This window comes from Streptopelia decaocto, assembly GCF_964273445.1.
Source record: "Streptopelia decaocto genome assembly, chromosome: 2".
NCBI classification, from domain to species: domain Eukaryota; kingdom Metazoa; phylum Chordata; class Aves; order Columbiformes; family Columbidae; genus Streptopelia; species Streptopelia decaocto.
In genome coordinates this window covers 73,119,354-73,146,648 of record NC_138655.1, presented here as the reverse complement: position 1 = coordinate 73,146,648, position 27,295 = coordinate 73,119,354, and the positions used below count along the sequence as shown (strand labels likewise).

General features: G+C 41.5%; 1 protein-coding gene across 13 annotated transcripts in view; it reads right to left on the bottom strand.

The window, feature by feature from the left end:
* The window catches only part of GRB10 (growth factor receptor bound protein 10), a 147,919-nt gene that overhangs the window by 17,412 nt on the left and 103,212 nt on the right, over positions 1-27,295 (bottom strand). For 12 of the 13 annotated variants that reach the window (XM_082047053.1, XM_082047050.1, XM_082047052.1 and 9 more), the window contains 2 exons: positions 8,043-8,199; positions 2,153-2,268 (listed from right to left, as the gene is read on the bottom strand). The exons of the other annotated variant lie outside the window; for it this stretch is intronic. In XM_082047053.1, the coding sequence (XP_081903179.1) occupies positions 2,153-2,268; positions 8,043-8,199 (273 nt within the window). The remainder of the gene's footprint in view (positions 1-2,152; positions 2,269-8,042; positions 8,200-27,295) is intronic. 13 annotated transcript variants of the gene reach the window in all.

Genomic DNA, 27,295 nt, shown 5'->3' with positions numbered 1-27,295 from the left:
AGTCCCTCAGAAGGCTCCATGCAAATTGCCATTTGCAGACCTGAATTATGACAAAGAGCTTATACGTGACTGTTGATGCTTCCATTTGGTTGTTCAACAGCCCGGTTACGCTCAAGGCTTGAAACCCTTCAATCTGTCAAGAGAAAAGCCCTTGGCAAAACCTACCCCTATATGTTCATATTTCAGGGCAAGATAAAAGAGCCCAGTGTTTTTTCTTGCAAGGATAGGCCAGTATACATTCCATGAAATGAACTAATGAAAACTGAACAAGCACACATGTAATAATTAGGCTCTGTATCACATGCCCTGTTTCACATGCTGGATTTGAATAACTGCAAAGCAGACATCTACCTCCTTTCCCCCGTCCCGCAAACACAGAAGTAAATATTGTTTAACACACAAACAGGTGCTTCTACAGAGCTTTTTGATTTCAGGCATCCGGTACAGTACCTCATTCATGCTGAATCTTTGCATGACAAAAGTCAGACAGTTTTCTGACTGCTAGATCGGTGACCTGACTTCCAATTTTTTCCCTTTAGTTCCCCTTTTCATTTGCCATGTTTATGTAATTTGGTACACTGAATTTACTATACGTGGCAAGTTCTTAAACATTTTATTTGAAGCATGAAGACATCCAGAAATAAATGCCTGAAATAAAATAACTGATCAACAGAATGAATCACAACAAAAATATTTCCAGTTTAGACCATTCATCATGCTTCAGGCAATATAAATTTCAGTCTTCAAAGCATAAAGAGAAGGGCTGAAGAGGAATCACCCTTCTGCCAGGTAAGTTGCACCATGAATTATGAAAGCTAACATTTACCAGCCTCTCTTGAGTAGAAACAGCACCATATGGCAACAGCTAATGCAACGGATAGGGAGCCTTCGCATTCTTACACCAGAAGAATGATTTATTCTCTGATTGCAGGAGCCTGGGACTGAATGCCAAGCATTCTGGGTTTTACTCTCATGCTCTGTTATTAATTAAAGTATGCCACATGAAATCAATGTGCTAGCTAGCTCCTATGATACCAAAATTTCTGTACAACACTCAGATGCTCATAGGTTATCAGATGGGAAGATCAACAGAAGTGAAAAATTACAAAAACTCTATGTACAGAAATGTTTCACACAGTAAGTCAAGGCACAGCCTCTGAAACAAGCACTGGCAGATGACAAATGTACGTGCAAGCACATGTGCGAGGATGCAGCAACTGTGCATTAGCGCCTATGAGGAAAGGAATTAATTTATCATCTGCAGTAATTTCAGCAGTGACTTTTCATGTGACCTCATGTATCTTTTTTCTTCTGGCACCACAAATGCCCGACTGACCCAAAATCTGTTCTCACCTAAGCCACCTCTGGATTATCCTTCTTTAGCTATCTAGATGGGTCACACCAGATGACACTGATTCATGTCAACGGCCTGTTCCAACTTGATTACTTAGATAAAATGTGAAAAATCATCCCCAAATAAGCAGTCAGACTGCAAACAGTTTTAAATTACAACATCCAAAGGAACTTACAAGTCCAGGAATAAGTATAGTTATGACATATAATACCTTTCAAGCACAGATACACATGAGGACAGAGAAGGTGAGTTACTGTGAGCAGTAGAGAAGGCAGAGCATGCTAGTAAAGCACATCCACAAGTGAGACAATGCCCAACATATATAACCATAAACTGAAAATTCCTTGTATGTAGTAAGTGTTTTAGGGGTTACCCAGAGGGTTTTTTTTTTTAATTATTACTGTCAGAAATTAAAAGGTTTGAATACAGCCTGCCACACGATCAAATTGCTTCAAATCAGGTAACTTTGAAGATAATGAGTAAATTGCACTTCTGATTGTTGTTCTTAAACTAATAAATGTTTCCCTGGCTTGGTTACTCTCCAACGCAACAATAGCCATTATGAAATAAGTATATTGGGTAACCTGAAAACACTTGAGATTTTTAGGCTGGGAGAAGAGTACAAGGAATTTAAACATTGGTTAAAATTTCTTCGGAAAGAATTCAGTTTGTTGATTTCCTTTTTTTTTTTTTTTTTTTTTAAATTATAATAGATGTTTAAGACATAAGAGTGCCCAGCAATGTTATTGCAATCCATCCCTCTCAGTGCGGTGTAAACAACTAAGCAATGAGACTCACCATGGGATTTTTGAAAAACTCATATTTTGCGTAATTCTTCCTGAACAAAAATTTACTTTCACTTCCCATTGTGGACTCGACTTGAACTATGAGCTCATGATCTTCCAAACACCTCTCTGTGCAAAAAGAACACAATGTCAACACACAGCCAACCAGCAGAAGCAGAGAGACCACCTTCCAAAGAACAGGAGTAAAACAACCCAGTGTAATTCCATTACCTTTTAAGAGGTTAACAAAACATATTGTAGTTTTCAAACCATACTGCCATGAGGCATCTAAAGGAACTAGGGCGTGAGTATTACAAAGTTTAATGCTAGACAGCAGTGTTTCTTCAAAAATTTCCTACACCAGGACTTTATAAACACAGACTTTTGAGAAATGGAAGAACATAAGGGTTTTTTGTGCATTAGCTTAAATAATACACATTGATGTCTTCTTTTGGTGCTGGTTATATGCTGTAGAACTGGCAAGGTGAACAGATTGAAGGGGAAAAAAGTTGTAGAAAGGCCACTATTAGGTCTTGAACTATCCCAGAAATACAGTGTCCTGTTTGATCACACTCTATAAAACCAGTTCATTTCAAGGTGAACTTCAGGCCTTTATTGTAGATGCTACACAATAGGGTTTATTATGAAAGAGGTCACAGGATCTACTTTACAGGAATACTGACAGAGACAAATGTTTTGTACACATGACAGGGCAATTTTCTGCTCTAGATTTGGTTACAAGGTAACTCCCCATAACCACCACTCCCCTGGTCAAAAGAATGGCACATCAAAGCATGAACAGATAGCTTAACAAATCCAATTCACTGAAAGCAGTAACTCGAAAGAAGGCAACTGGGCTAAGTGTGCACTACTTAATGAACTCATTATCTTGGCAAATCTTCAGAAGTTTCCGAGAAAATATTTAGATATTTTTCAAAAGTCCTTATAGTCAGTACTTCCATCCCTTATATAATAGGAAATAAAAAATGAGGTCAAACAAAAAATAACTTATGCAAAGCTCTATCCAAAATGCATGTGACCTGCTAGCTGAAGAAGTTTGGAGTGTCCCCTCCCCACTTGGTGTTCTGCATCCTCGCATTCCCACAGTGAGAAATGCCAGGCTGTCACCCAAATTCTCTTGGGGTGTTCTCAGGATAGAAAGCAAGCAGTCACTGGTATCTCAAAAAGCAGCAAGCTCTTGAATGTCACTCCAATTATTCAACTTAGCAGATTAATATAAGCTCTTTGATTGAAAGTTTAACCTATCTCTGAATGATCCCATAGTCTTTTTCACCTGCATTTAGATTGTCAGTCATGACCAACTCATTGATGACTTCATTTATCATGCATTTGCAGTGTCCAGCCTTGCTACAGTTGTGTTTCAAGGGGTTAACATTGAAGATTTTCCATACTGAGCTGCTCTCAAACAAATGCTTAGTACATCAGCTGTAACACCACTTTCAAGGAGTAGTTCTCTGAACAATGTATGCCACAATCCTGCTGTTGGTAGCAGTCAATTAAGGACATTTTTCCCCACCTGAGCATTCATCACCTAAACCTCCACATTATCTAGGGGCTTCACAGGTGAAGTTTCAGGTATTGCTGTCGTGGGCAACCAGTTAAGTTAAATCTCCTCCATGGTGTGAGGACAGTGGGCCTATGAGGATGGGAGGCCTTTCTGGGGTTTGTTTTTTGTTTGTGGGTTTTTTTGTTAGTTTGTTTTTTTTTTACATTATGATTCCTCCAAAAAGCATTTAATCATGTTGGTGTGAATCTTCATCACAGTAGGTACCCTGAAAGACCACGTCCTGCTTCTGTCATCACACTAAGCTGTGGTCTTTGCTTTCCTCGTGCACTGAAGATTGCTCAGCTAAGGGCAGGGACAAACCACATCCTATTCATTCTGTCCTGAGGAAATACAGTACAGATGAATGTCTGTCAATTTGTTTTGCATTTTGATCATTAGTTTGTGTAATATATCCAGTGACTGTTTCTTAGATGCTTTAGGCAACTGACATAGTTGTATTTCTTTACTGAATCAAGACCCTTTTGAGATTCTGTGGTTTACATTTCTATTTTGATGGTGAAAGCCACCTTGAAGAAAACAGGCAGCATTTCACAGCACGTGCACGGAAAAAGGAAGCCAGTCCTAGCCAGTTTGCTCCTACTTCATAGAAGTTGTACACTTGGGAAGTCATTGGTAATTTGCACTCGGTTGGTACAAATGGGATGAACTGCCTCTTGACACACCAGCAACTCCACCTCAGCCTTGCTCTGAGCTTCCTTCTACAAAGCAGACGCACAGATCTCGGTCTGTTCAGTAGGTCAGTCTATCTTCAGGTGGCACTGCAGCTGAATTGACCAGAAATGTCTCTTTTTAGTTTATCTGACAGGCTCAACTCAGTCTTCTCTACATACTTCCTAGAAGAACAGGACAGACTTTTTCTTTTCCCCAAAATTGCTGTGTATTATTATCTAAACTTCCACAGAACTGTAGAAGTAATACAAGATGGAAAAAGGAGCTGGATTCCAATATGAAAAACTCACGTGCATGGCCCAAAATTCCCCATTAGAGAATCACTACAAACGACCGGTGGACCGAAGTGTGAAACAGCCAGCCCTGTTTCTGTATTTTATCAAGTACTGTGTCTAACTGTTCCACTTTTAATTCATGCAGGTTAAGGCAAATAAAATTCAATGCACATGTAAACAAGAAAAATCTATGTACAAAACTATGCAGAAATTACTTCTTCTAATCTACATATATTTCAGAGCCCTACTACTTTTTTTTTTTTTTTTCCCTGCTTCAACTGTATTAAATAAGATGTACAGTCAGTTCTGGACCTGGAAAAATGAGATCTGTAAGTACGGATTCTTTCAGTGCCCAGACACATACTATCATGACAGCCTGACTTCATCATCATTATTTCTGTTCATGTCCAATATGGATATCTGAGTCCTCATCCTAAATTGACAATAATTAAGCATGGAGTGGCACATAGGGAGAATACCACATTTTATGAACAGGTTAGGTGTATTTCTATTTGCAAATGAAATAACGGAACCAATTCAAGTTTCACAGACTGCTTGAATCTTGACCACAAAGTGTTTTAGATACCAGTGGTACAGCACAGCAGAAACCATTTCCACATGTCAAATCTAAGCAAGTCTGATGGTAAATTGTCACACTATTGCCTTCAGTGAGAACACAAATAATTTGTGTAGTCCAATAGCTATTTGAAGTAATTTGCAAGCACACATGTTATTTGGAATACACTTGATTACGTGTGCAAAGTAAGCAGTCAGGTTCCTTAAAACTGGGACCTGAAAGATCACTACAATCATAAATATGCAGCTGGCTTCAAAAATTTGCTTGTACTCAGTCTGCCCAACAGTAAAAAGTTTAACCGGTTCTGCAAACTGAGCTCTTTTGAAAAGTAATATTAGGGAAGACCAGGGATAAAATAAACAGCAGTGAACTTAATGTATGAACTCGCCTCTTTTGGTGGGCTTCAAGATTACCACCTACAGCATTAAGTCAGCAAGGATGTCTTGAGTAAGAAACAATGTCTTCTGGAAACAAAGAATTCTCACTGCTTTTAAGCCGTATTTCTCTCCACACTGGTAAGTACCTATTCACCCATTGTTTCATACTTAATAACAGCAATCTTATTTCTAGAGGGAAAACTATGGAACATCAGACACCTGATAATAACTTCACCTAAGGTGCAGACAGATTACTACCTTGATCTGACAATCTCTGAAATACAGCGCAGCATTTGAGCTACTGAGAAGCTAGGAATAGGCAGCCGTAAAACAAAAAATTCAAACTGCAACCAAAACTGGGTGGACACATGAAAGCTAGTATTTGAAGTTTACTGAATATTTTACAGTGTATACTTTTTTTCCCCAAATACAAGAAATCGGATGCTGTTGTCTCTCATTAAATGAGCTCTTTTATTCCCTTTTCTGTCCACATCCTTTCAAATATGCAAAATTTGTATCATTGCATTTTTTTTTTGTCGCTTTAAAGACTTTTTTGTCTGTTCGCTTTGCACCCTGAGAGGCTGCATCGCTTTTCACGCAGATGTACTGCATGGCCTACAGAGGACAGCCCTGGAGCAGTCTCTGGGGAACAAAGTTTGGTGAGGCTGGTGAAGCCCCAACCTGCACACCCCATTTCTCTGGGACAGCCGAGGCCCCGCTTTGTGCTTCAGTGTGAAACAGGTCCAAGGCAGGCAGGTCCCCATGTATATAAATGCAGCCCGATAAGTATCTTGCTCTTTTCCCATCATTGTTAATTACCAAGTTACTTGTGTGTAAACAGAAGCTTTTGATTTCCTAATCAGCCTCCTGCCCGATTCATTCAGAGATGTCACACACCAGAGTTTGACAGCACAATTAGTCACCATGGAAGCTATTGTGATGTCACAAACACTGAATTGTGGCATCATTGAATGAATCTGGCAGGAGAAGGATGTTGGTTACAAAGGAGAAGGCTTCTGTTTACACAATACCTTGGTAATCAGCAATGATGGGAAAGAGAATATAGAAAAAGAGAGCCTGGTAGTTTAATGAGCATTGATAAAAGTGAAAATTTGCAAAGGTTGTTAGAAGCGCGCATGTGGTATATAAAGCTACGGAGATAAAGATTCTGTAATTTATACCTTAATTCTTCACCTCATCCTGTGTCCTCAGAACTGAAAGTATACCACAGACATATACAAATGGTGTTTCATGTTAACTTTTTCACATATTTCTATACTAGGAGAGATACCCAATAAAAGCATTAAACAATCAGGATATCCTATGATAATTTTTTTGAGGGCTATTCTGTAGAGCAGTGAATTTATCTGTGTTTAACAGTATCGGTTTAGGGCATTACTTCTCTGGGAAATCGTTTCCTTTTTTTATTTGTGAGGATTCTGAATTACATTTTCACACAGAAAAGGCCTCTGTCAGCTACAGACAGCATTCACAATTCCAGTGTCAGTGGTCGCAGCTTACGGTTTGTCTTCCTCTATTTTCTTGAAAAAATTCCCATGGGGTATATCAACTGATACTCCAAATGCTACACTTTCTAAAGCGTTATTGTATGGTACATGGAATTAGAGATAGCACATCTGAGCGATATGCAGTTGCAAGCTGCACAGCAGAACCCAGCAACTAATCAATGCCACAAAATAACAGGAAAAGCAAGACTGAATGACATTAGACTCTTTCAGGTACCGTAATTAAACCAACTCAGAGTATTATTTAATTCCCCACAGTTCTTCCTCTTGCTGCCTTCTTGAAACTGTAACCATGACACCTTAATTTCAATCAGGTGGAGGAGCTGCTGCCTAGAGAGCAGATGCCACTGCTGGTCCAGAAATTGCCAATGGATTTGAGGGTGGTGCCACCATTTTTTCCCTGCCTGAAGTTTAGCCAGCCCCCTCCCCCACCCTCAGCACGTCTAGCTTTCATAAGCATTACTGTAGGTATGCAAAGCTGAGTCTGTTCACCCAGGTCTCCCAGCTGGTGATGAGCTGAGCTGTTTCATAGGACCGGTACTCTAAGGATCAAGCTTAATTTGCCTAAGCTGTTTATTTGCAATAGCTTCAGACACAGCAAGGTAGCAACAGAGCAGTAGCGTGAAGATTACACAATTATTTTTTCTTTCTTTTTTTTTTTTTTTTTTTTGGTAATTAAAAAAAACAGAGGATGAGAAATAAAAGAAGGACTCAAAATGGCTTAAACGCTTAACATCAAATTGTAATATACAAAAAGCATGTACATGACTTCAGCTAATTGTACAAATAAAAGCAGTGGAAAGAAAATGTTCTTGCTGGAAGCACATTAATACGAATTATACATATTTTATGTTCCCAGGTAACCATGCCACCCCTTTGACCATTCCCTACCTAATCCTAGGTGAGGGTGATGCTCCACTAGAGTCCAGCTGTTATCATCCACACAATGACTTTTGTAAACGAGCAGCTGACAGAGGTCCCTGGCTGTCATGTCTGCTAGAATCTCGACCACTTTGCTTGTTCCATCTTCACTAAAGACTTTTACATCCTGCAACATAAAGGGTACACTTACAGATCAACAGCTCTGAACATAGGCAAACCACACAGCTACCATAGAAAAGCATCCTCTTGGCATGACGGTTCCAAGCACCTTGGCAGCCAGGACATAGGACATGGGTGATTCACTTTGTAACACTTTCTCTTGATACCCCCTTGCCCTATTTCCCCTCCCCCCTCCCCAACACCTCCCTGCACTAAACAAAGGTTCAGCAGGGTTAATATGACCACACACACAGAAAAGGTGAGAGAGCAGGTTCCATATAAAGCTGTGTAAGGTAAGCAAATGTGAAACAATATCGAGAGAGTACTTCGGCAACAGTGGGCGAGAGAAATTACCTCCAGTCAAACACACACAATTTTCTTTGCGATCCCATCACGGGCTTTTGAACATTTAAGGAGGAGCAGGCCGAGACCCCGAAGATTAAAAAATGGCTCTCTTGTTCCCCACTAACTTTTGATTGTTTCGCTCTGGGAAGTCCCACTTGCAGTTTGCCGGCGGATCACTCGTAGCTAGCACAGTCCACACATTTCCCTCCCTGCCCCGACTTCTCTTTTGATCCTAGCTTGGAAGTAGTTTGAAACTGAATGTGCATATGCTGCACATCCTAAATATTAATGGAGATGAGAGAACAAGTCAGGAACCTTCTCCCCACCTCCTGAATTATACAGATGCTTTCTTCTTTGTATTGTTCTGCTCAAACGAGAGACACTTGCCGCAAAATTATTTCTCCGGGCGAACGTGCAGGTCAGAGATTTAAATAGACCCTGCGTTTGAAACACTCCGCATCCTAGCAAAAGAAAGCGAATCTAACAAAAACCCGGAGGGTAATTTGATATGGAAAATCTTACCTCAACGGCATGTAAAAGGCAGCAGTCGGAAGAACAAGATGGCATTTTAAATAGAGATTGCCTCTTGGGAGAGAGTTTGTTCTCTGCCTCCGCCGACCCTTGGTAGCCTATGGCTGCGCACCCGGGGTGCCGGCGGTGTCAGCGGACGGCGGTACCGTACCTGTCACGTAGCCCCTGCTATGGGGACTGTTTCTGGGGAGGGAAACAACTCTGCCAGAGCTCCACTCAAAGGGTTACACGCAATCTTTGCGGTAGTGAATCAAACCACACCGGGTAGACCAATCCTAGCCCTCCCTCCGACTGATGTAATCATTTCCCACACACTATCAGACTTCCAAATTATTCCCGCCCCCCCCCGCCAAGCCCCCCCCTCCCCCCCCAAAAAAAATTACAAAGGAAATTTGTTTTTATGACCACCCACGGGTGTTCGAGACCCCTGAAGTTCAAAGGCGGGTTGTGGGGGGGCGGGGGGAGCCGAAGCCCCGGCGCCGAGCGCGGCCCGGCCGCGGCTGATGTCATCTGCCTGCAACTTCAGCACTTGAACTTCTCCTCCCGCCGCTCCCCGCCGGGCCGGGCCGGGCCGCCCCGCAGCCGGCTCCCGGGACGCGCTCCCCCCGGGGCTGGGTGCCGCGGGCCCGGGGGGGCGAGCAGGGGGGCGGCGGCCAGAGGCAGCGCCGCACGCCCCAGAGCCCGCCGGCCGCCTCCTCCCCCCAACACACACACACACCCCGCTCCCCCGGCTACGTACAAATTCAAGCCCAGTGAGGGAGGAGTTAAAGCCTCATCGAACCCAAGTGACTCCAACCCGCGCGTTCAGGAAACGGCTTCATCTGACAGCAGGGATGAGCCAGCTCTTTCAGAAGTAGGCTCTGGAGGAGAGGAGGGGAGGGGAGGGGGGAATCCCGGTTGCTGTAGCTCTGGGGAAGGCATGCATGCTGTACAATGTTACAGCTGCACTCCCACTCCTGCCAACGCCTAACCATCCCTGTAGACACAGAAATTTGTTGGGAGGGGGGTGGGGGGTGCTTTTTTGTCCTGCGGGCAAGTCTGATTTCTGTAATTAGCACCCATTTTACAGTAAACTGGCGCATTATACCCGCGATCTGAGTGCCCGGGCACCAGCAGCGGTGCCAGCCCGCTCCGCCACCCGGCAGCGCGCTGGTGGCACCGAGGGACACGGGTGAGCGGCCGAGACACCCAACAACCGGCGTGCGAACGCCCCAGATACCCAGCAGAAATTGCACCGGTTTGCAACAGCAGGGCACAGCGCTCGAGCTCCCTTCTCCAGGCATGTAAGCACGCTGAAAAGCCAGTGTTCAACAAGACAGAAAATCGCTATTTTATTTGGTTTTTAGTGGGGAATGGGGAGGGACTAATACACTTTTTTTTTTTTTTCTCTCTTCTATTTTTTTATCACAAGAAATTGGAAAGGAGTTCCACAACCAAAAAAAGGTGGTGGTGAAAGGAAATCCTTTCTACTTTTGGCTTACTCTGTGCAAGTAACTCCACTTTCTGTATTGAAACTAAACTATTTCGGATGGATTTCCTGCCTCAGGAACCAACCTAGTGATATCATTCATTCATTCGTTAGTCACCGAGATGCACAGCCCCACGCTCTTTGCCTCAGCCTGCACCAGGCACATGCCAGCAGAATCGACACTTTCTCAACACCTGGAGCACAAAACCACCTCTTTTCCTTCTCTGCAGTTCTGCTGGGAACAAGGCAGAGATATAGGACAGGTTGCACTTGATCCTTGTCGCTGCCAAGTCCCAGAAGAGAGGGAAAGCCATTCTGCCTCTCCAGTCCTTGCAGGTGGAAAAAGAGAGAGCTGCAAGACCAACAGCACACTTTTCCCTGCTCCTGAGCACGCAAAGACTGGATGGAGTACAGCCACTGGCAGAAAGCTGCGCTGTCCTTCATACTGGTTGATGCTCTGCTCCCTTGGTGTGAAGGGGTCATAGGTATGTATCCTACCCTCCCCGCTCTTCGCCCAGAGTCTGAGCCCAACGCCAGCCACCCTGAAGGTACAACAGCACTGGGGAGAAGGCACAGGATGGACAACGGCTGCTGTTCGCCGTGAGACTCTGCTGTGACACCACGTCGGCTTCTCCCACGAGCCAGGCCCCTCGCCATTCCCACACCACAGCGACTATGGGGGGCACGGTGCGGGGCACGGTGCAAACACGTATGGCCCTTCACAGGGCCCGTCAGTGGTGGGGTTTGTAATGATACCTTTAAAGCCGAGGGACTGGCGTGCAGCGGGCAGATGGCGTGAAAGCTGAAATGAGCAAGTTAACTTCACTGACTATTAATAGTGCTGTGTTCGCTATCAAGGACGGCGCAAGGCCGTGTATCGACGCTGACATCACGGATATAAAAGACTGCATCAGGAGGGGACAGAATGGCCTGAGCCGAACCCGGCCCTAGAGGACAGGGGAGAGACACAAGCGGGACAAAACCCCGTCCCTCTGCAGAGGCAAGTCTGCCACAGTCCCTAAGAGGCTTACGCAGAAGGTAAGGGGATTTTATGCCCCCACACAAAGTTGCAGAGCATGACGTATAACCACAAGTATGAAACCAGTTCGGTCACAAAGCTCTGGCTCAAACCTTTAGACGGTTTCCATGACAAAAAAGGCAGATAATATTCCTGTATCACAGAGGACTTAAATTTAAAGTCAACTGGTCAAATCCAACCCCTCTTGTATTTCCCTTCTTTTTTCTTTTTTTTTTTTTTTGGAAGCATCTCATACTTCAAGATGCTAAGTGCTCCCTATTCAAACTTCTTCCAGCAGAAACAGTCTTTCACTTGCAAAATTGATTTGGCAATTATTTTCTCTAAAGGAAAATGAAGCAGAATCAGTTCTGAATAAAATACTCCAGTAATGAAAACACTTAAACTGAGGAGAGGTTCAGAAAGTTAGTCTGACACTTCTGCCCTGCATCCCTCCAAGAAATGCAGTGAAATGCAACAGCAGACAGCCTACAACAGTGATTTACAAAAGGCCCTAATTACGTCAGCAGCACAAGGCACCTTCTATTCAAAATTAAGGTTAAGAATGCTAAGCCAACCAGAGCACTATATTGGCTGAACATTCAGTGCTTTACAGTGCACAGGAGCAGATAACAGACTGCACCATTGTTCTGGGAAGAACTCTTCCTCCAAGCTTTTTTTTTTTTTAATTTCTTTTTTGAAAGACAGACAGACTTGAAAATGAAAAATTTAAAAGAACATTAATATTCATCACTTCAGTGGTTTCACATAATGGGTCGTGTATCTTGAGTTACCTCATGGCTGTTTCATCTTCCAGCCTCAGTTCCTCAACCTCTCTGCAGTATTTTGTGTGCATCAAGTAACGCAACTGTTATTAGGAATGAGGATAGAAAAGCCCCAGTCATGTCATGGTCATGTTACTTCTTCTCCACTTTTCTATTTGTACTATTTTTTTCCCTTTTGCTGCAAAATAAAACCTATTACAATTTACAATTACCATAAAAATTCACGCTTTTAAATGATGTTATGCTGAAAATCTTCAACAAATAGATCCAAATTTGCATTCTGCAATCTGAAATTAATCACAGTGTAATTCATATCAGTGCAAACCAACCTTCGTTATCCTGCATTATGACTCCAAACAAAGTATAAGGAGAGAGGACCAGTTATCAGAAGGCTCTCTGACTGAAACCTAATAGAAAAAAGGTTTCAGTACAGTAGTTCTTCAAGAGTTTCCCTTTATAAGAGATGAAGATCAGAGACAACACAGAAAGCCATTAAAATACACTGAAGAGTGACTACTAAGAGCTGCACAAAGTAAAAATCAATCCAGCAAATTCTGACTTTCATCTCCCAGTTTCACTCATCAAGATTGTTCAGACATGAGAACTGTAACCACCAGTGAGGCAAACAGAAAGAAAATTCAATTGAAATGCATGTACCTTGTGCAAGCAGGAGGAGCCATTTATTGCAGAAGGCACCTACGTACCAGGCACACACGTACTGTTTTCACTGGAACCCTGTTTTGATGAGATCATTTTTCCCCAAGCTTTCTATACTCTAAGCTCATGGGCTCACAAGAGCAGAGTCACAGTCACTGGAGGAATGGGGAAGCTTTCAATTAGGATCAGTCAGCTCAAAGCTGCTGAAGACTCAAGCTCTGTGTGCAGGTTACCCTTGAACTGCTATTTGCCTAGTTGAAGACATAACAAAAAAGGAAGGTTTTGCTTCCCAAAGTTGCAAGCCTGTGATAAAAAAAAGTCCCTAAGTGTGCTCTGTGCACACCTGACAGGCAAGCAACTCAGTCTATCACATCTACATGCTGGAGCACCAGCCAGTCCCCCCTTACTTGCCCAACAGCATTAAGGCAGCTTTATAAGACACAGGAATTTCAACTGCTGCAATGAAATAAATATATAGGTCAACCCTATGGCTCTTTTTTCCTTCTGTGCTGCACAGCTCGAGCAGGAAAAGAGCCTTTCAGACAACAGCAGCAGTAACAGCAATACATTGCAGACAGGATCACTTATGTACAAGGCATCAGACAGTACTTCCTTATAAAAAAAAAACCAACTGTGAGTTATTTTGTTCATTGCCTTTTTTTTTTTTTCCCTACGTATAAACATAAAACCCTAGGAAAAGCTGAGGTTAAGGTTCTCATAGCAACATTAACTCTCTCCTCTGGCGTATACTATATTTAGGTACACATTTAAGAGCCTATGAACAACAAAGGAGAACGACTATTCTAAGATCAAGATCTCAGGCTTTGACTTTCACATTCAGAACAGCAATCTTTCAAAAAATAAAAAAAAAGGCTTAAGTTGGCCATGTTACAAACCCCCTGATTCTGTCCCTTTTTGCTGGGCTACTGAATTTTAAATCCATTTCCGCGAGTCAGAGGAATAACTTGACTTGAAGGGGAATCAACATCATTCTATGTTCAGCGGTCATCAAACAGCAATAGTAAAGGCATCAACTCTGTGAGGGTCGTACCAGCGAGACAGGTTTTGGGAATCCCAGCGGTGTGGGCAGAGAAGGGCAGGGCAGGATTAGCGCCAGGTTCATGTCAGCATCTATATTTGGATGGTTAGCGCTTCTGAACTCGGCATGTACAAACACCCAGGCCCACGTTCACTCCAGGTAATTTTAGAGAGTTAAATTCCTTCTGAAGCTAAGGGAGAGAGATGGGGTAACTTAAGATCTAAAGCACATGACAAAGGCATTTGTGTCTCTCTGCTGGCTGCAGAGGGAATCCAGGCTCCTGGCTCCGGACTTCAGCTGGATGCCGTAAGCTATATTGGCTGAATTCAGGCTGCGGTGACTAATCAAGCAAACATGTCTCTCTGCACTACTGGCATAATTACACACTGCAATTGTTGACAATTGAGCTTTAAAAAAAAAAAAAAAACTAAATTGTGTGATGTTGCATATACACAAAGCACATTTAAAGGAACATATACAATGAGCAAATAAAATAAAACGTAAACCCCAAATATTGTAAAAATAAACCAAAACTTTTCCTTCTCCAATTAAAAACTACATGTGAAAATGGTTACTTATTACGGAGACACTGGATGAAGTCTGCACTCATCTGTTTCTGTCTTCCTGTCTTCTCAAAACTTAAAGTATTAATGCCCTCTGTATAGAATTAGGCTTGTATAGCAACTGCATCGAAGCTTCTTCAAAAATATCAGCTGTTTACATAAAAAGGTGTTAACTGTGCAATGTACTTTTAAGAAAATACTGTACACAGAGCACGTTCTCAAGACATAACCACTGCCTGCATGAACAAAAGATTTATTCCAACATGTGTTCACATACTTAGAGGCTGAAGGTTTGGAAACTGTAAGCTGCTACCCTATAATTTCCATATTTTACAAATAAATAGCAGAATGCAGTTTTAGGTGATACGTATCTAAAACCAGACAATATACTGATTTTGTGACAGTATCTCCAAAACTGTTTCACACCTTCCCACTTCGGTTTAATGCTCACGTTCAGATACATCATTTGACCCGTTTGACATTTTCACGTCTTTCCCCCTTAATTCCTCATTTGCCTCTTGTTTTTAGGTAAAAGAAAGATGAAAGGCTATTTTTCAGTCCTTTCAAGAGTAACAGTAGGCCTTTATGAATTTTGCTGAAGCTTCTGGGTATTTGCAGGATGCTGGAAGAAAGCAAGCTTGGGAAGCAGGTTGGGGAGAGTACCAGTACACACCAGTAAGAAGGCAGCCCAACAACAGCCAGCTCACCCAGTCCCAAATCTGGGGGTCCAGGCTCTTCCTGTGGTCACAGCATGGACAAGCTCACATTTTCTTTTTCCTCTGCATCGTCCCTCACCCAGCATTTGCCATTAGTTTTGATTATAAGTCTGTGGATAAGCTCCCTTCTCACCACACACCTCCTCCCAACAGCAATTGCTTTTCATGCAAAAATCCTTCCTAGTTTTGAGATCCTTTATGTATGGGAAAAAAAATAAATAGTTACAGGCACTGTTACACTCCTTTGATTATGTAATGAAAGACATTAAGTGATGTTGCTGGCATTAACCTTTATCTTTCATGTATTTTACTGTGCAATTTATCCTAGATAGTTTGCAATCTTCTTCAGCTGTGCTTACAGAATGCATTATTTATCGTCTGAATTTGCTCCAAGAGAAAGGTTTAACAGAAAAGTTTTTGCAAACACAATTTAAGTCACTAACAACCATAGAAAGGGTAATACAAAGAAAAACCATAACAATTTCTTGATTAAAATTCTTAAGTAACCAAGCTAGTTACTGAGTATTTTAAATTGTTTTGCCATTATAAATTACTCTGTAGAAAAGAAATTATTACCACATCTTCCTTGCTGCACAGGCTTTCAACCACAAGAACCACATTAATTTGAAGCTTGGCAGACAGCGCAACAAGGCTCTGGGGAGCAGCTTCCCATAGGATTTAGAAAAATGGTGCAGGTCCTGAAGACCTGGATGGCTCCTTCTTCCTCAGTAGAACACTGTGACAACTGCAGCTGAGGCACTTGCCATCCAAGTGCCCAGACCACGCTATGAGCCAGAGATCCATTTCAGCACAGGGTCCGGCAACGTTCAATTGACTCCTCACTTTGATTTACTATTGTCCAAGTACAACTTCTGCATGGGTAGTCCACAAAACTCCCCTTTCCCTTGCACGCTCTTCCGAGGGGAAAAGAACAGAGGTTGCAGAACAGAAAGCAGGGACACCGCTAAGGGTTGTATATACAGCTGGACTTGGCTCCAGCCCTCCACTTGCATGCACCTGTCCAGCCACGTTTTATTAGGAAAGGCATCAGAGACCATTTTGAAAGACATCTTTGGAAAATGAGGATTAGTATTTGAAAATATGTGCATTTTTAATGCATAGGAAAACCTTTCAGGCAGTGACTGTCTCTTATCTGATACAATGGAACCCTGGGAGTTTGACTGTGCTTGATGTAGTAGGAGGAATAAAACAACAGCCAAACAATCAGAGACGATGTAAAATAAGCTGTATTTGGAACAGCCAGACATGACAAAACAAACACATTATTTTAAGAACAAGTAGTTATTAAATTTGTCTTGAACAACTGCAATCCAGTTTACCTATTCTAGTACCAAAGGAACCTAAGCAAGTGTAAGATGCAGAGCTGGACAGAAATCACAAACTTAGAAAGCAATGCAGAGGACGACAAACATATCCCCTCTTCTCACTCCTGTTTCTTCCTCCCTGCTCCCAAAAAAAGTAATCACAAGGAGTGAAAAAGCCAAGGATTTAAGGACTTGTGAGTTTGTTCCCTGGTACTTGAACGTGCAGAGTTCCCAAGGTTTTCTCTGCAGTCTTGAAGACTAAAATTAATTTTAAAAATAATGAAAACAAGGTCTTAGCTGAAGCCCCAGCTCCTAAATCTGAAAAGTCTTGCCAGAATTGACAACAGCAGGATAAAAAGTTTTCACAACACATACAGAGGTGCACTAGACTAAAAATAAAATAAATAAAATAAAATAAAATAAAATAATCAATTATCTGTCTTTACAAGAGCCCCTTTATTCCCCTCCACATCCCAATGAACCATCACTGACATGTCAGACTAGGCAGGCTACACCAAAGCTGACAGTAAAGACGGCGAAGCTGGAAATGAAAAAAAATGAAATGTTTTAAGAAAAACTCTATGAATTGAATACACATAGCTTGATTCGGGGAAGAATCAAGTATGGTATAGCCCTGAAAATACGAAGATGAGAGCAACTCAGGGCAGTGAAAAAGGTAATAGAAGAAAAGGCAAAACATGGAGAAAGACTCCTAACGAAGACTGGCTATAACCTACAGGCACTCAAAGAATGATGATCATTTAATGATGAAAACCTGAAGTATAAATACACTATGAAACTCACAGCCTTCATGAGCTGAAAATCCCAAAAGGTCAAGCACACCTTGGAAATATAAATTTCCTGCACTTTCATAGCATCAGTCGTAACCCACAAGTTTTTCCAGTATGGCTGAGTTCATACTGCTCTGACAATAAAACAGGGGTGCTTTGTAACACGTGGGTGACAGGCTTAACTACAGCAGCGTGGCAAAGCAACCCTAATGCCCAGCCATCAGCTGTCCCCTCACTGTACAGTATTCAGCAATATTGCTCAACTTCCCATCTCCCCAGCCACCAGCTCTGGAAGCCTGTGATTTCAAGCAGCCAGTATCAGCCAATTGTTGCTGCCTGCGACATTCAGGATGTTTTATGGGTCAGTTTGTCATGCGCACACAATAAATGCTTTTAACAGAGCTGCTGGCCTTGGGAGAGTATTTCTGCGCAACTGCGTAAGCATCGATTTTGTGGCCAGAATGAACCCCCTGCAGATCTCAACCCAGGAGAAGTTATGTCAGTGGGAGAGGAGGGTTCACGTTATCCTTTCCTCAGCGTGTGCCTAATTCTCATTTTCAGCAACTGCTTTAATGGGAAACTGCTCCATAAAACTGCTCTGCTGTTTATTTTTCAGTAAATTTACACATCAAACAATGGTTTTCCCTCAATTAAAGATTGACAGATCAAATGTTTCTGGGGCTGACGCAAAATCTGGGGTTATGTCATCATGACTAAGCTAGATATTCTCTCTTGAATGCAGCTAGCCCCGTGCAAATCTCACTCCCAACCTGCTAAGAATTACTCATTTTCAGTGGAAAAAAAGTGAGAAAAATATTGGAGAAAACCCAAACACAACCATGTGAGATTAATGAGCATACAGTGTCTAACCACCCTGCCCCGAGACATCTAGTGTAGTGAGACCAAGTTACCACGAAATTTTTCATGTCTCTCACTGCTCTGCTTCACGGCTGCACCCGTCCATCCCCTCACACTGCGGCAGGACCAACACAGGAGTTTTAACTCCACGGCAAGTGCCTCTGATTTATCTGCTCCAAGTTCCCTCTCCAGGGCTTGCTCCAGACCATTTTGCACACCCTTTCCCCCTAGTAGGGGCACCACAAACAAAAAAACAAACACAACAAAAACAAAAACAAAAAAACCCCCACACAACCCAACCCTTTGCTGAGCTTACAGGGACAAATTCCCTGCTGCCATGGTTACCACTCCAACTTCTCTTGTAGAACTAGAAATGAAAAAAAAAAAAGGCAGCACACAACTTCGCTGAGAACAGACGGCTATATAATGTTAGCTCTCCCTCCCCTCACTCGTCATTGTTAGCCACTAAATCAGCTACATCTGGCATATTTAATTTGGACTAAATAAAATGTCACTAATTAAAAAGATGCCAAACAAGCAATACATGACATTATAGAAACAGAGAGCTTAGTATCTGAACACAGCCTATTAGGAACTGAAATGATTCAACTAGTTTTTACCAGAAGCTGAGAAACAAAGGCAACTAAATGGTCCTCTATACAATCTTACAACAATATCCTCTAGAAGCTCTCCCCTATTGTCTAGGTGTACCGAGGTTTCCAAGCACTAATTCCTGGAGCAGCAGCAGCTCAAATACGAAGTAGTTAGCTCATTATAGACAGTATTATTCGGCTGGAAGTCTGCAGCCGTCACTCCAACTTTTTAAGAACAAGGTTACTTTGCTAGAGCTAAAGTGAATAAGATGTTCGGCAGATGTGCATACGATTTGCTTTAAAGCATCTGCGGCCACGTCGCTGCCTCTGAACAGTAGCAGCCTCTCCTCTCTCACTTTCTCCACACGGTTTCCAGCAGCCTAATTTGACGCATCACACACTGTTCTACCCTTACTCCTCTCCTGAGCCCATCCCTGAAGGCCACACCGTGCCAGCCCTCTGCATCTCCCATCACAGGTCACACCACAGAGACATGAGCACTGCTGTCTACTGCTGACCAACACAGACACCGATTCCAAAGCAGCTCCTCTTACCCTGGCATCAATGCACCCTCTCTCTCCAGCGATTCACATCATCCTCCCGGACCAGGCTTTCACCTCTGTGGGTACATCACTATCGGTATTCCACTGACACTTATCAAACAGATTTCAGTGCAAAGCTACATCATATCATATAAATCATATAAACCTCATTTCACAGCCCTTAAATGTTTTCCATCATCTTTTTTTCCAGCTGGCCATCTTTCATTCTAAAGCTGTACTATCCTTTATGATTAGTTGAATAAGCATTTGAGTGATTTCATTTTTAGTGCCTCCAAGGCTGAGGATTTCCCATGAGAAAGATCATCTTTAAGTGCTCTGCTCCAGGTTCTCAGCATTTATAAATCAGACGACTGGCTCCTCTCTATTTATTCCTGATGTATGAAGTACCACAGATATTTAGGTATACTTTGATTGCAATTTCCTCATTTCAGTACTGTTGATGGTCAAATAAGATTCAAACATGCAACACAGAAATCCTCCCACATAAAGTAAATTTTAACAGCATTCTTGCAAGATGATCGAGTGGATTATGTTGATAATGCTGGCACACACTAGGCAAGTAAAAAGATTACCCTTCTTAGAAACTCAGTAGTTATATATGAATTAACGGTGAACTTTATCCTCATAATTCCCTTAACTTAATATTGAAGACATAACACAGAGATGATATATTTCAAAATCATCATGGCTTTAACTCATCTCCCCCCCCTTATAAAAGTTTGAGAACAACCACAGGATCACAGAAGGCTTGAGGGTGGAAGTGACCTCTGGAGGTCATCTGGTCCACCCCCCGCTGCTCAAGCAGGGCCACCTAGAGCCTGTTGCCTGGACAACATCCAGATGCCTTTGGAACATCTCCAAGGACAGAGATCTCACAACCTCTCTGGGCAACCTGTGCCAGTGCTCAGTCACCCTCAGAGTTAAGAGTGTTTCCGGATGTTCAGAGGGAGCCTCCTGTGCTTCAGGTTGTGCCCGTTGCCTCTTGTCCTGTCACTGGGCACCACTGAAAAGAATCTGGCTCTGTCCTCTTTGCACCCTCCTTTCAGGTAGTTATACACATTTGTAAGATGGCCTCGAGATTTCTCTTTTCTAGGCTAAACAGTTGCAGCTCTCTCAGCCTTTCCTGTGGCCCTTTGTTAAACACTCCCCAGTATGTCCATGTCTCTGTTGTACTGGGGAGCCCAGAACTGGACCCAGTACTCCAGGTGTGGCCTCACCAGTGCCAAATAAAGGGGGAAGAATCACCACACTCAACCTGCTGGCAATGCTTTGCCTAATGCAGCCCAGGATACCATCAGCCACCTTTGCAGCAAGGGCACGTTGCTGGTTCATGTTCCACTTGGCGTCCACCAGGATACCCAGGGTCCTTTTTCTGTCAAACTGCCTTCCAGCTGGGCAGCTCCCACTGCCTGGGGTTGTTCCTCCCCAGGTGTAGGACTCTGCATTTGCCCTTGCTGAACTTCACGAGGTTTCTGGCAGCCCATTTCTCTAGCCTGTACTGCAATCTCTTATATAAATAGTGCAGAGTTACATAAATACCACAATATTAGCAAAAAGCATGAAAAAAATATCTAATGGTTTGATCATAGTTTAGGAACCCTAAACAGGTCTTTTTGTAGGATCTTTCATCATTATTTTCCCAAGCCATGCTACAGTGGTTCGAAATCGCCTTTAAGTGTTTCAGAAACACTTAAAGTCTGTTTCTCAAAGGCTGATGAACTTAACCGTGTAAGTCTAAATATAAGGTAGTGTGCTGAAACCAATGTCACAATAAAAAAATGATTCCTGATATAGAACTAGATAACATAATGCTAGAGATCTGATGCCAAAGCTTGCATGAAATAAAATGCTACTTCTTCATTCAGCATCTGCTTCAGATTATTTTACATGGAAGTCACTGCTGCTCTGAAACTGCCAAGGCACAGTCAGCTTCCAATTAAGCTACCTTATATTTGAAGTTGATTGGAAGCAAAGCTGTCTCCTCCCTATAGGCATATCTCCCAAAAAGTAAGTAATCTGATATAATCTCCAAATGTATTTATTCTGCGTTGTCCACCCAATTAAACATCTTGCACAAATGCAATCAACGAGCCTTCTCTCTAATTGAAACGTTTATGCAACAATTTTCATGTGACTCCCATTAAACATTTAAAATAATTAGCTGCATTAGAAAGACATTTATATTCAAATAGTTCATGTGCCAAGTTTCTTTGTTTAGCAAATGAATATGAAAAAGATTCCCAGAGGAAAAGACCAAATATTGGGCGAATCTATAAGACAAGACACTCCCAAGAAACCAGTTCCACAGACTATTAAATGGGAAATCTTTTAGCAGTGGCCTTACTACTGTTGCTGACTGTGGAGAAATCAACAATTTCCAAGACCCAGAAAGGCAATGACAAGGGAATTGACTCTGTATTTTTATACATTATCGATAACATAAACCAGACATCACCTTGAAGTGTGCTCCCCTCCTTCCTCTTCTCCCTCTCCCTACACTATTGGCAATAAGCTAAAGAAATCCACCATGAAAAGACACTAGCGACTTTATTTCCATCCTGGCACGAATAACAAGTTTTTTTAAAGGATTTTGATGGCTCTTTATTTACATCATGGATCTTCTTTAAGAATTATGCTGAGAAAAATCTAGGTCATTGAAAGCTTCTTAAACCGAGCCACAGAGAAACTGAAAAAGAATGTAAAGGCACTGATGCCAGGTTTATTTTGCCTTTTCACAAGCTCTTTTTTTTTCCAGATTGACTGGCAGAAGGTAGATCAACCTTTGGACATCTTTCTTATTCTGAAGTTTCTATTTCCATGAGTGAGTTAATTTCATTCCCATCCAAAATAAAACATTTTTTAAAAATGTTCTGCACTTGGCAAACAGATCCAGCTATGTAAGAACAACTTGAAGAAGGCTAGGCTTAAAGGGCAAAAGAACAACTTAGATCAACATATAACAAAAGACACGTAAACATCTCAGATTAGGATCCTGAGCAACATAATTTAATAGTCTCTTCTAGACAAAACTTTATAAATAAATATATATGAATGTAAACAGTGTTTTTCCTTATTCCCTTGCCTCACCTCTGCCCCAGCCATTAGCTTGGTTTTGGTATGAAACTGAATATTAAGGTCTGCTTCCTTTAAACTATGTGCTTATTGCAGTCTTCCATTTATGTAAACTAGTACCATACATTCAGATTTCATTGTATAGATTTCTTCTGTTCAACCACCATGTAGAATTTCTTAGGTTAAATACATAGTTATACAGGTCGACACTAATTTGTTTTGAAGTCAAAAGTGTCCATTAAAAGCAGATTGCATTAATAATTATAATTGGCAATAATTCAAAATTTATTATTAGCTATTAATAATTATTACTACATATCTAACACTGTGTCCAACACAAAACTTCTGACCTCAGCAAATGTCACTCTTTATCACTCTATTCATTTACGTAGAGATAATTGTACACATGGGGAACCCTTTATTGCCTTTTCCACCTTCCAAAGGTTTTGTCTTCGGATGGTGGTTTAGCATAACCACCATAAGGTTTCTTAATGGAGAAAAATCTATCTTGCCTTTTGTACAGTGGAGAAAAGTGTCACAACATTTGCTTCTTCCACAGCTCCCCCATCCCGTTGCACAAGAATTCACATGGCAAAAGTAAGAATTTTGCTTAGCTGCAGGGTATTAACAAAAATTACTCTGTACTGAAACTATTTTCAGTTCAACTGTTGCTCGTACACCCTTCAACATGACAGACGCTGATCAGGCCCGAAATGTAACTGGTAAGAAATAAGTGGTTTTGTGGGTTTGTTGCCAGAGTTCTGCAGGTTCTTCTTTCAGTACACCCAGCTGTACAGAAAAAAAACCCAAGTTTGCTTGGCTCCCATCAACTGAGGCTTTGCCAACCTATTACACTCCATGAATTTCACTTTTTGAAACGTAACAAAACAGCTAGTGCATGAACTTACTCAAGCTATACCATGAAAACTGTGTTTAAAGAGTAATTTAAAAAAGTTAAAAGGTTCATCCTGTTCTAGGTGCCATACAACTTATTTGCCCTTCCATGGATAGTGCTGCATTAAGCCTGACAGCTTAACCTTCTCTGTGAAGACCCTTATTTTCCATAGATATAGACTGATTTAGATAAATTACCAGGTAGCTTCATTCTGGGATTCAACACGGAAACCATCTTGTGACAGCAAATTCAGCTTTTCTATCTAAAATGTCAGAGACACCCTAATGATTTTGATAATCCCTTACAAAGATTATTAATTTAGGGAGTCGACCCTGCATGTGGTTTTCTACCAAAGACAAGAGCTGAGGATAGCTTTCCCTAGCACAAAATCAGTAGGTATATCAGAGGCCATTTATTTTCGGAAACGGTGGTTCAATTCCACAACCCTCTACCTTTGAAACTCCTGCTATTACTCTGCTCTATGGGCTTTACTGCCTCTTGAAGAGGAGATTCCCAGCCCACTCCTGCTTCTCACAGAATCCCATTTGTTCCTAAAAAATATATATATAAAAAAAAAATATATATATATATATATATGTATTTTTGCAAGAGTTGGCATCACTATTGTGTATCAAGTACCAATGGCCAAAAGTATCTGCTCGTGAAACTCTGTATTCCCTCCCCAAATTTTATATATCTATTGAAAATAGATATATATATATCTAATATAGATGCCTATCTAAATAGATATCTATAGATATAGATATCTATTGAAAATGGCTACCTCAGATGTCTGAACAATGCATACTGAAGTTAAAAGACCAAGGAGACGCACGAAAGAGCACTGACTTTAATTTGCAAAACAAGAATGCGGTTAGAAACTGATAATTTTTCACTGGCACTTAACAGATGATGGAAAAAATCAGCCCTGCAGCTGCCAGCATCTCTCCAGATAAACAAACTCTGCTGTTTCTGCTGGGCGAGTAACTGATGAGGAGGCTGGCCATTCAGGGGAATGGTCAACAAACATTTCCTATTTCAAATGAGGCCAGATTTGGTCCTAATTAAACAGTTCAGTAACTTAGGGGAAAGGAAAGGATATTCTCCATCACCACCTATTGTGTTCCACCAAAGCTACAGTCACTGTAGCCATTTCAGCTGTTACTAGCCACCTCAATCTGAGTACATTTAGTCCTCACTAATGATTCAGGTTCCCCCTGTATCTAGTGTAAAGGAGGCACTTCAGTGCATTTTATCATATTCTATAGTTTTGCTACCCTAAGGTAGCATGAATGTACTCAAAAGGTACTCTTACACACCACTGGCTGGAGATACCCAGAGAAGCAACTCAATACTTGACTTTTACAGAACTACAGTTCACAGAAATAACTTCCACCCAAAGGCTGTTTAAAGGTGGTCATATTTCTTGACACTGTGCAAAACTACCATAAGTGGTTGCCTAATACTACATTCCCTGGTCTCTTTATCATTAAATGTAAAAAAACTATTACCTTTGTTCAGTAGTAGTTATTTGTTAGAAAGTTTTGTTTCAGCTTTACAATGGAATAAATTTAAAAGCAAACGGATACAATTCCGTAAAGAAATTGTTATCCCTGCGTGGAGCAATGTAACTTAGAGTGGGATGAGTGGAGCACAAGCAAAGGTCCCTTGGTCAGATCTGAGCCTAATCAAGCAAAATGGGGAATGCAGCACCTTCCCAAAATAGCACTTGCTATTAAGTTGTTTTTAACATGAAGAAAGCAGCTACCTGAAGGGGTCTTTGAGCAGAACGACGGCAAAAGATTGGGACTGTCACGTCTGCCTCAAATGAATCTGACAGCATGAGTCTGATAACCTAAGGCTCATTAAATCCAGCTCCATGTCAAAGCCCATGTGTGACTTGTACATTGAGTTCAAGCCAACCACTAATGTGAACACTCACAATACCAAGTCAGACACAAAAAGTGAAGATTATCTTCAGCAAGAAATCCCAGTATCCTCCTCCAAAGTTAAAAGATTTTTCACCTCCACTTCTTGCAAGCCGAGATTCAAGAAAGGGTTGCTGATGGCTGGGAAACACAACTATGCTGTTCATTAGTCTATATGCCACTTTCCAGCAGCCAAAAAAAAAAAATACCACTGCATAGCAAATAATATGAAAAGCATGGCCATTCCTACTGTTTATCTGTTGTAGGTAAAGAGCTCTGAGTTTGTATTGTATGAATGCACTCATTTTATAGTTCAATGTGCAATCAACACAGGTACTTATTTGCAGATAGTGGTAGTTCAGCTGCAGCATACAAACCTAACTTGCAACCATGTCATCCAAAGTCAAATATATCCTTCCCAAAATACTTTATTATAGTTGTAGTGAAGAAGGAGAATTGCTCAGTAGAGAAAATAAATACTTTCCAACAACCTTTCAAAAGATCTGCTAAGTCACTGCAGCAAAACTGGCCCTATAAAAAACCGTGCACCAGCAGAGGTGGTTTTGTACACAACAGAAGAAGTCCTTTTATATCAGGGTCAGACTTCTGCATTGACATGCAAGTCTAAGCTAAGCAATCTGAGCTGCCACCAACTCAGACTTTATAAATATTTGAAGAGAAAATATTTAATGTATTTCTTGAACTCAGTGATCCCTTACTGGTTTGAAATTCCATTTAAACATTTTATTGCTATTTAAGAGAAAAAAAAATAGTTTCTCCTTCCCTACATTTACAGATTTTAGAAAGAGTATAATGAAGTAGTTAAAAAAAACCCACTAATTTCTCTATGTGCCATCAGTACTCATACGCAGATATTGCCTTTAAGTTGCACCTCCAGATACTTTGCAGATATATGTTCAGAAAATACATAATTGTAGGATATTAAATCAATTATGTAGAAAGCAGAGGTTGCTGCAAACTCATAAAGGAAGGCAGTCACTGTGAATATGTTTGGTGCTATGAACATTTTATTACATTATTTTTGCTGGAATTTTATTAGGGTCTTCCCTTCTTTAGTAGCTGCTACTTGAACAGAGGGCGATTACCCCTTGGAAGGCTCTGGCTTAGGGGAAAAACAAGCCATTTGCACGCACATAATCCTCTAGTATTTTACTAGACAAGAATCAGTTCACCACCACAGTTTTTACAGCTGCATGTTAGAGAAGGCTCGAGAAAGAGGCAAAGGGGAGAAATTGATGGGAGCACGTTTACAGTGCTGTAAAATTTATTTCATCATCTTCAGAACTACTAGCTTATTTATTTAAGGGATAAAAGTAACATATAGAAAGCTTTCTATAAAGTTCATTCAGCTCTTTCATTTTAATGGTTATACATCAACATAGCAGAGTCTTTCAACTTGGACCCGTTTGGACATCTCTTCGATGGATGAACTGCTGGAGACACTCAAAGCCAGCGTCTGCTGCACAAGCAATTTCCCTACCCACTGAAAGACTCCGCCATGCCCTTGCCCTGTCTCACTTCTTCAAGAATTTCCTGCAGTAGTTTAAATCCTAAAGGTTTCTCCTAGACAAAAAGTGCCTTCTGGAGATTGCCCAAGTGCTATTCCGTGCACTTAAGAGAGGGTAAGTGGCAATGAAACCTTGCAGCAGCTAGCACAACCTTGGGCAGAGTGCTAAGTTAATTTCCTGTTAGCCAGATCGGCTCCAAGTTCTTCTGTATTGCCTGAAGTGTTGCAATTAAGTACTGCTCTAAGCTATGCTTAATTAGCCTGCAAGCAAATGCTCATTTGTAGCTCGCATGCAGTGTAAAGCAGAACTAAATGTTCACTGAGAGCAAAGGGAAATTACACTAAAGGTACATTTACACAAATATAGCCTGCTGCCTCCCGATTCCCTCTACTTATTAATAACCTAGAAAATATTGAGAAATGTGTCACAC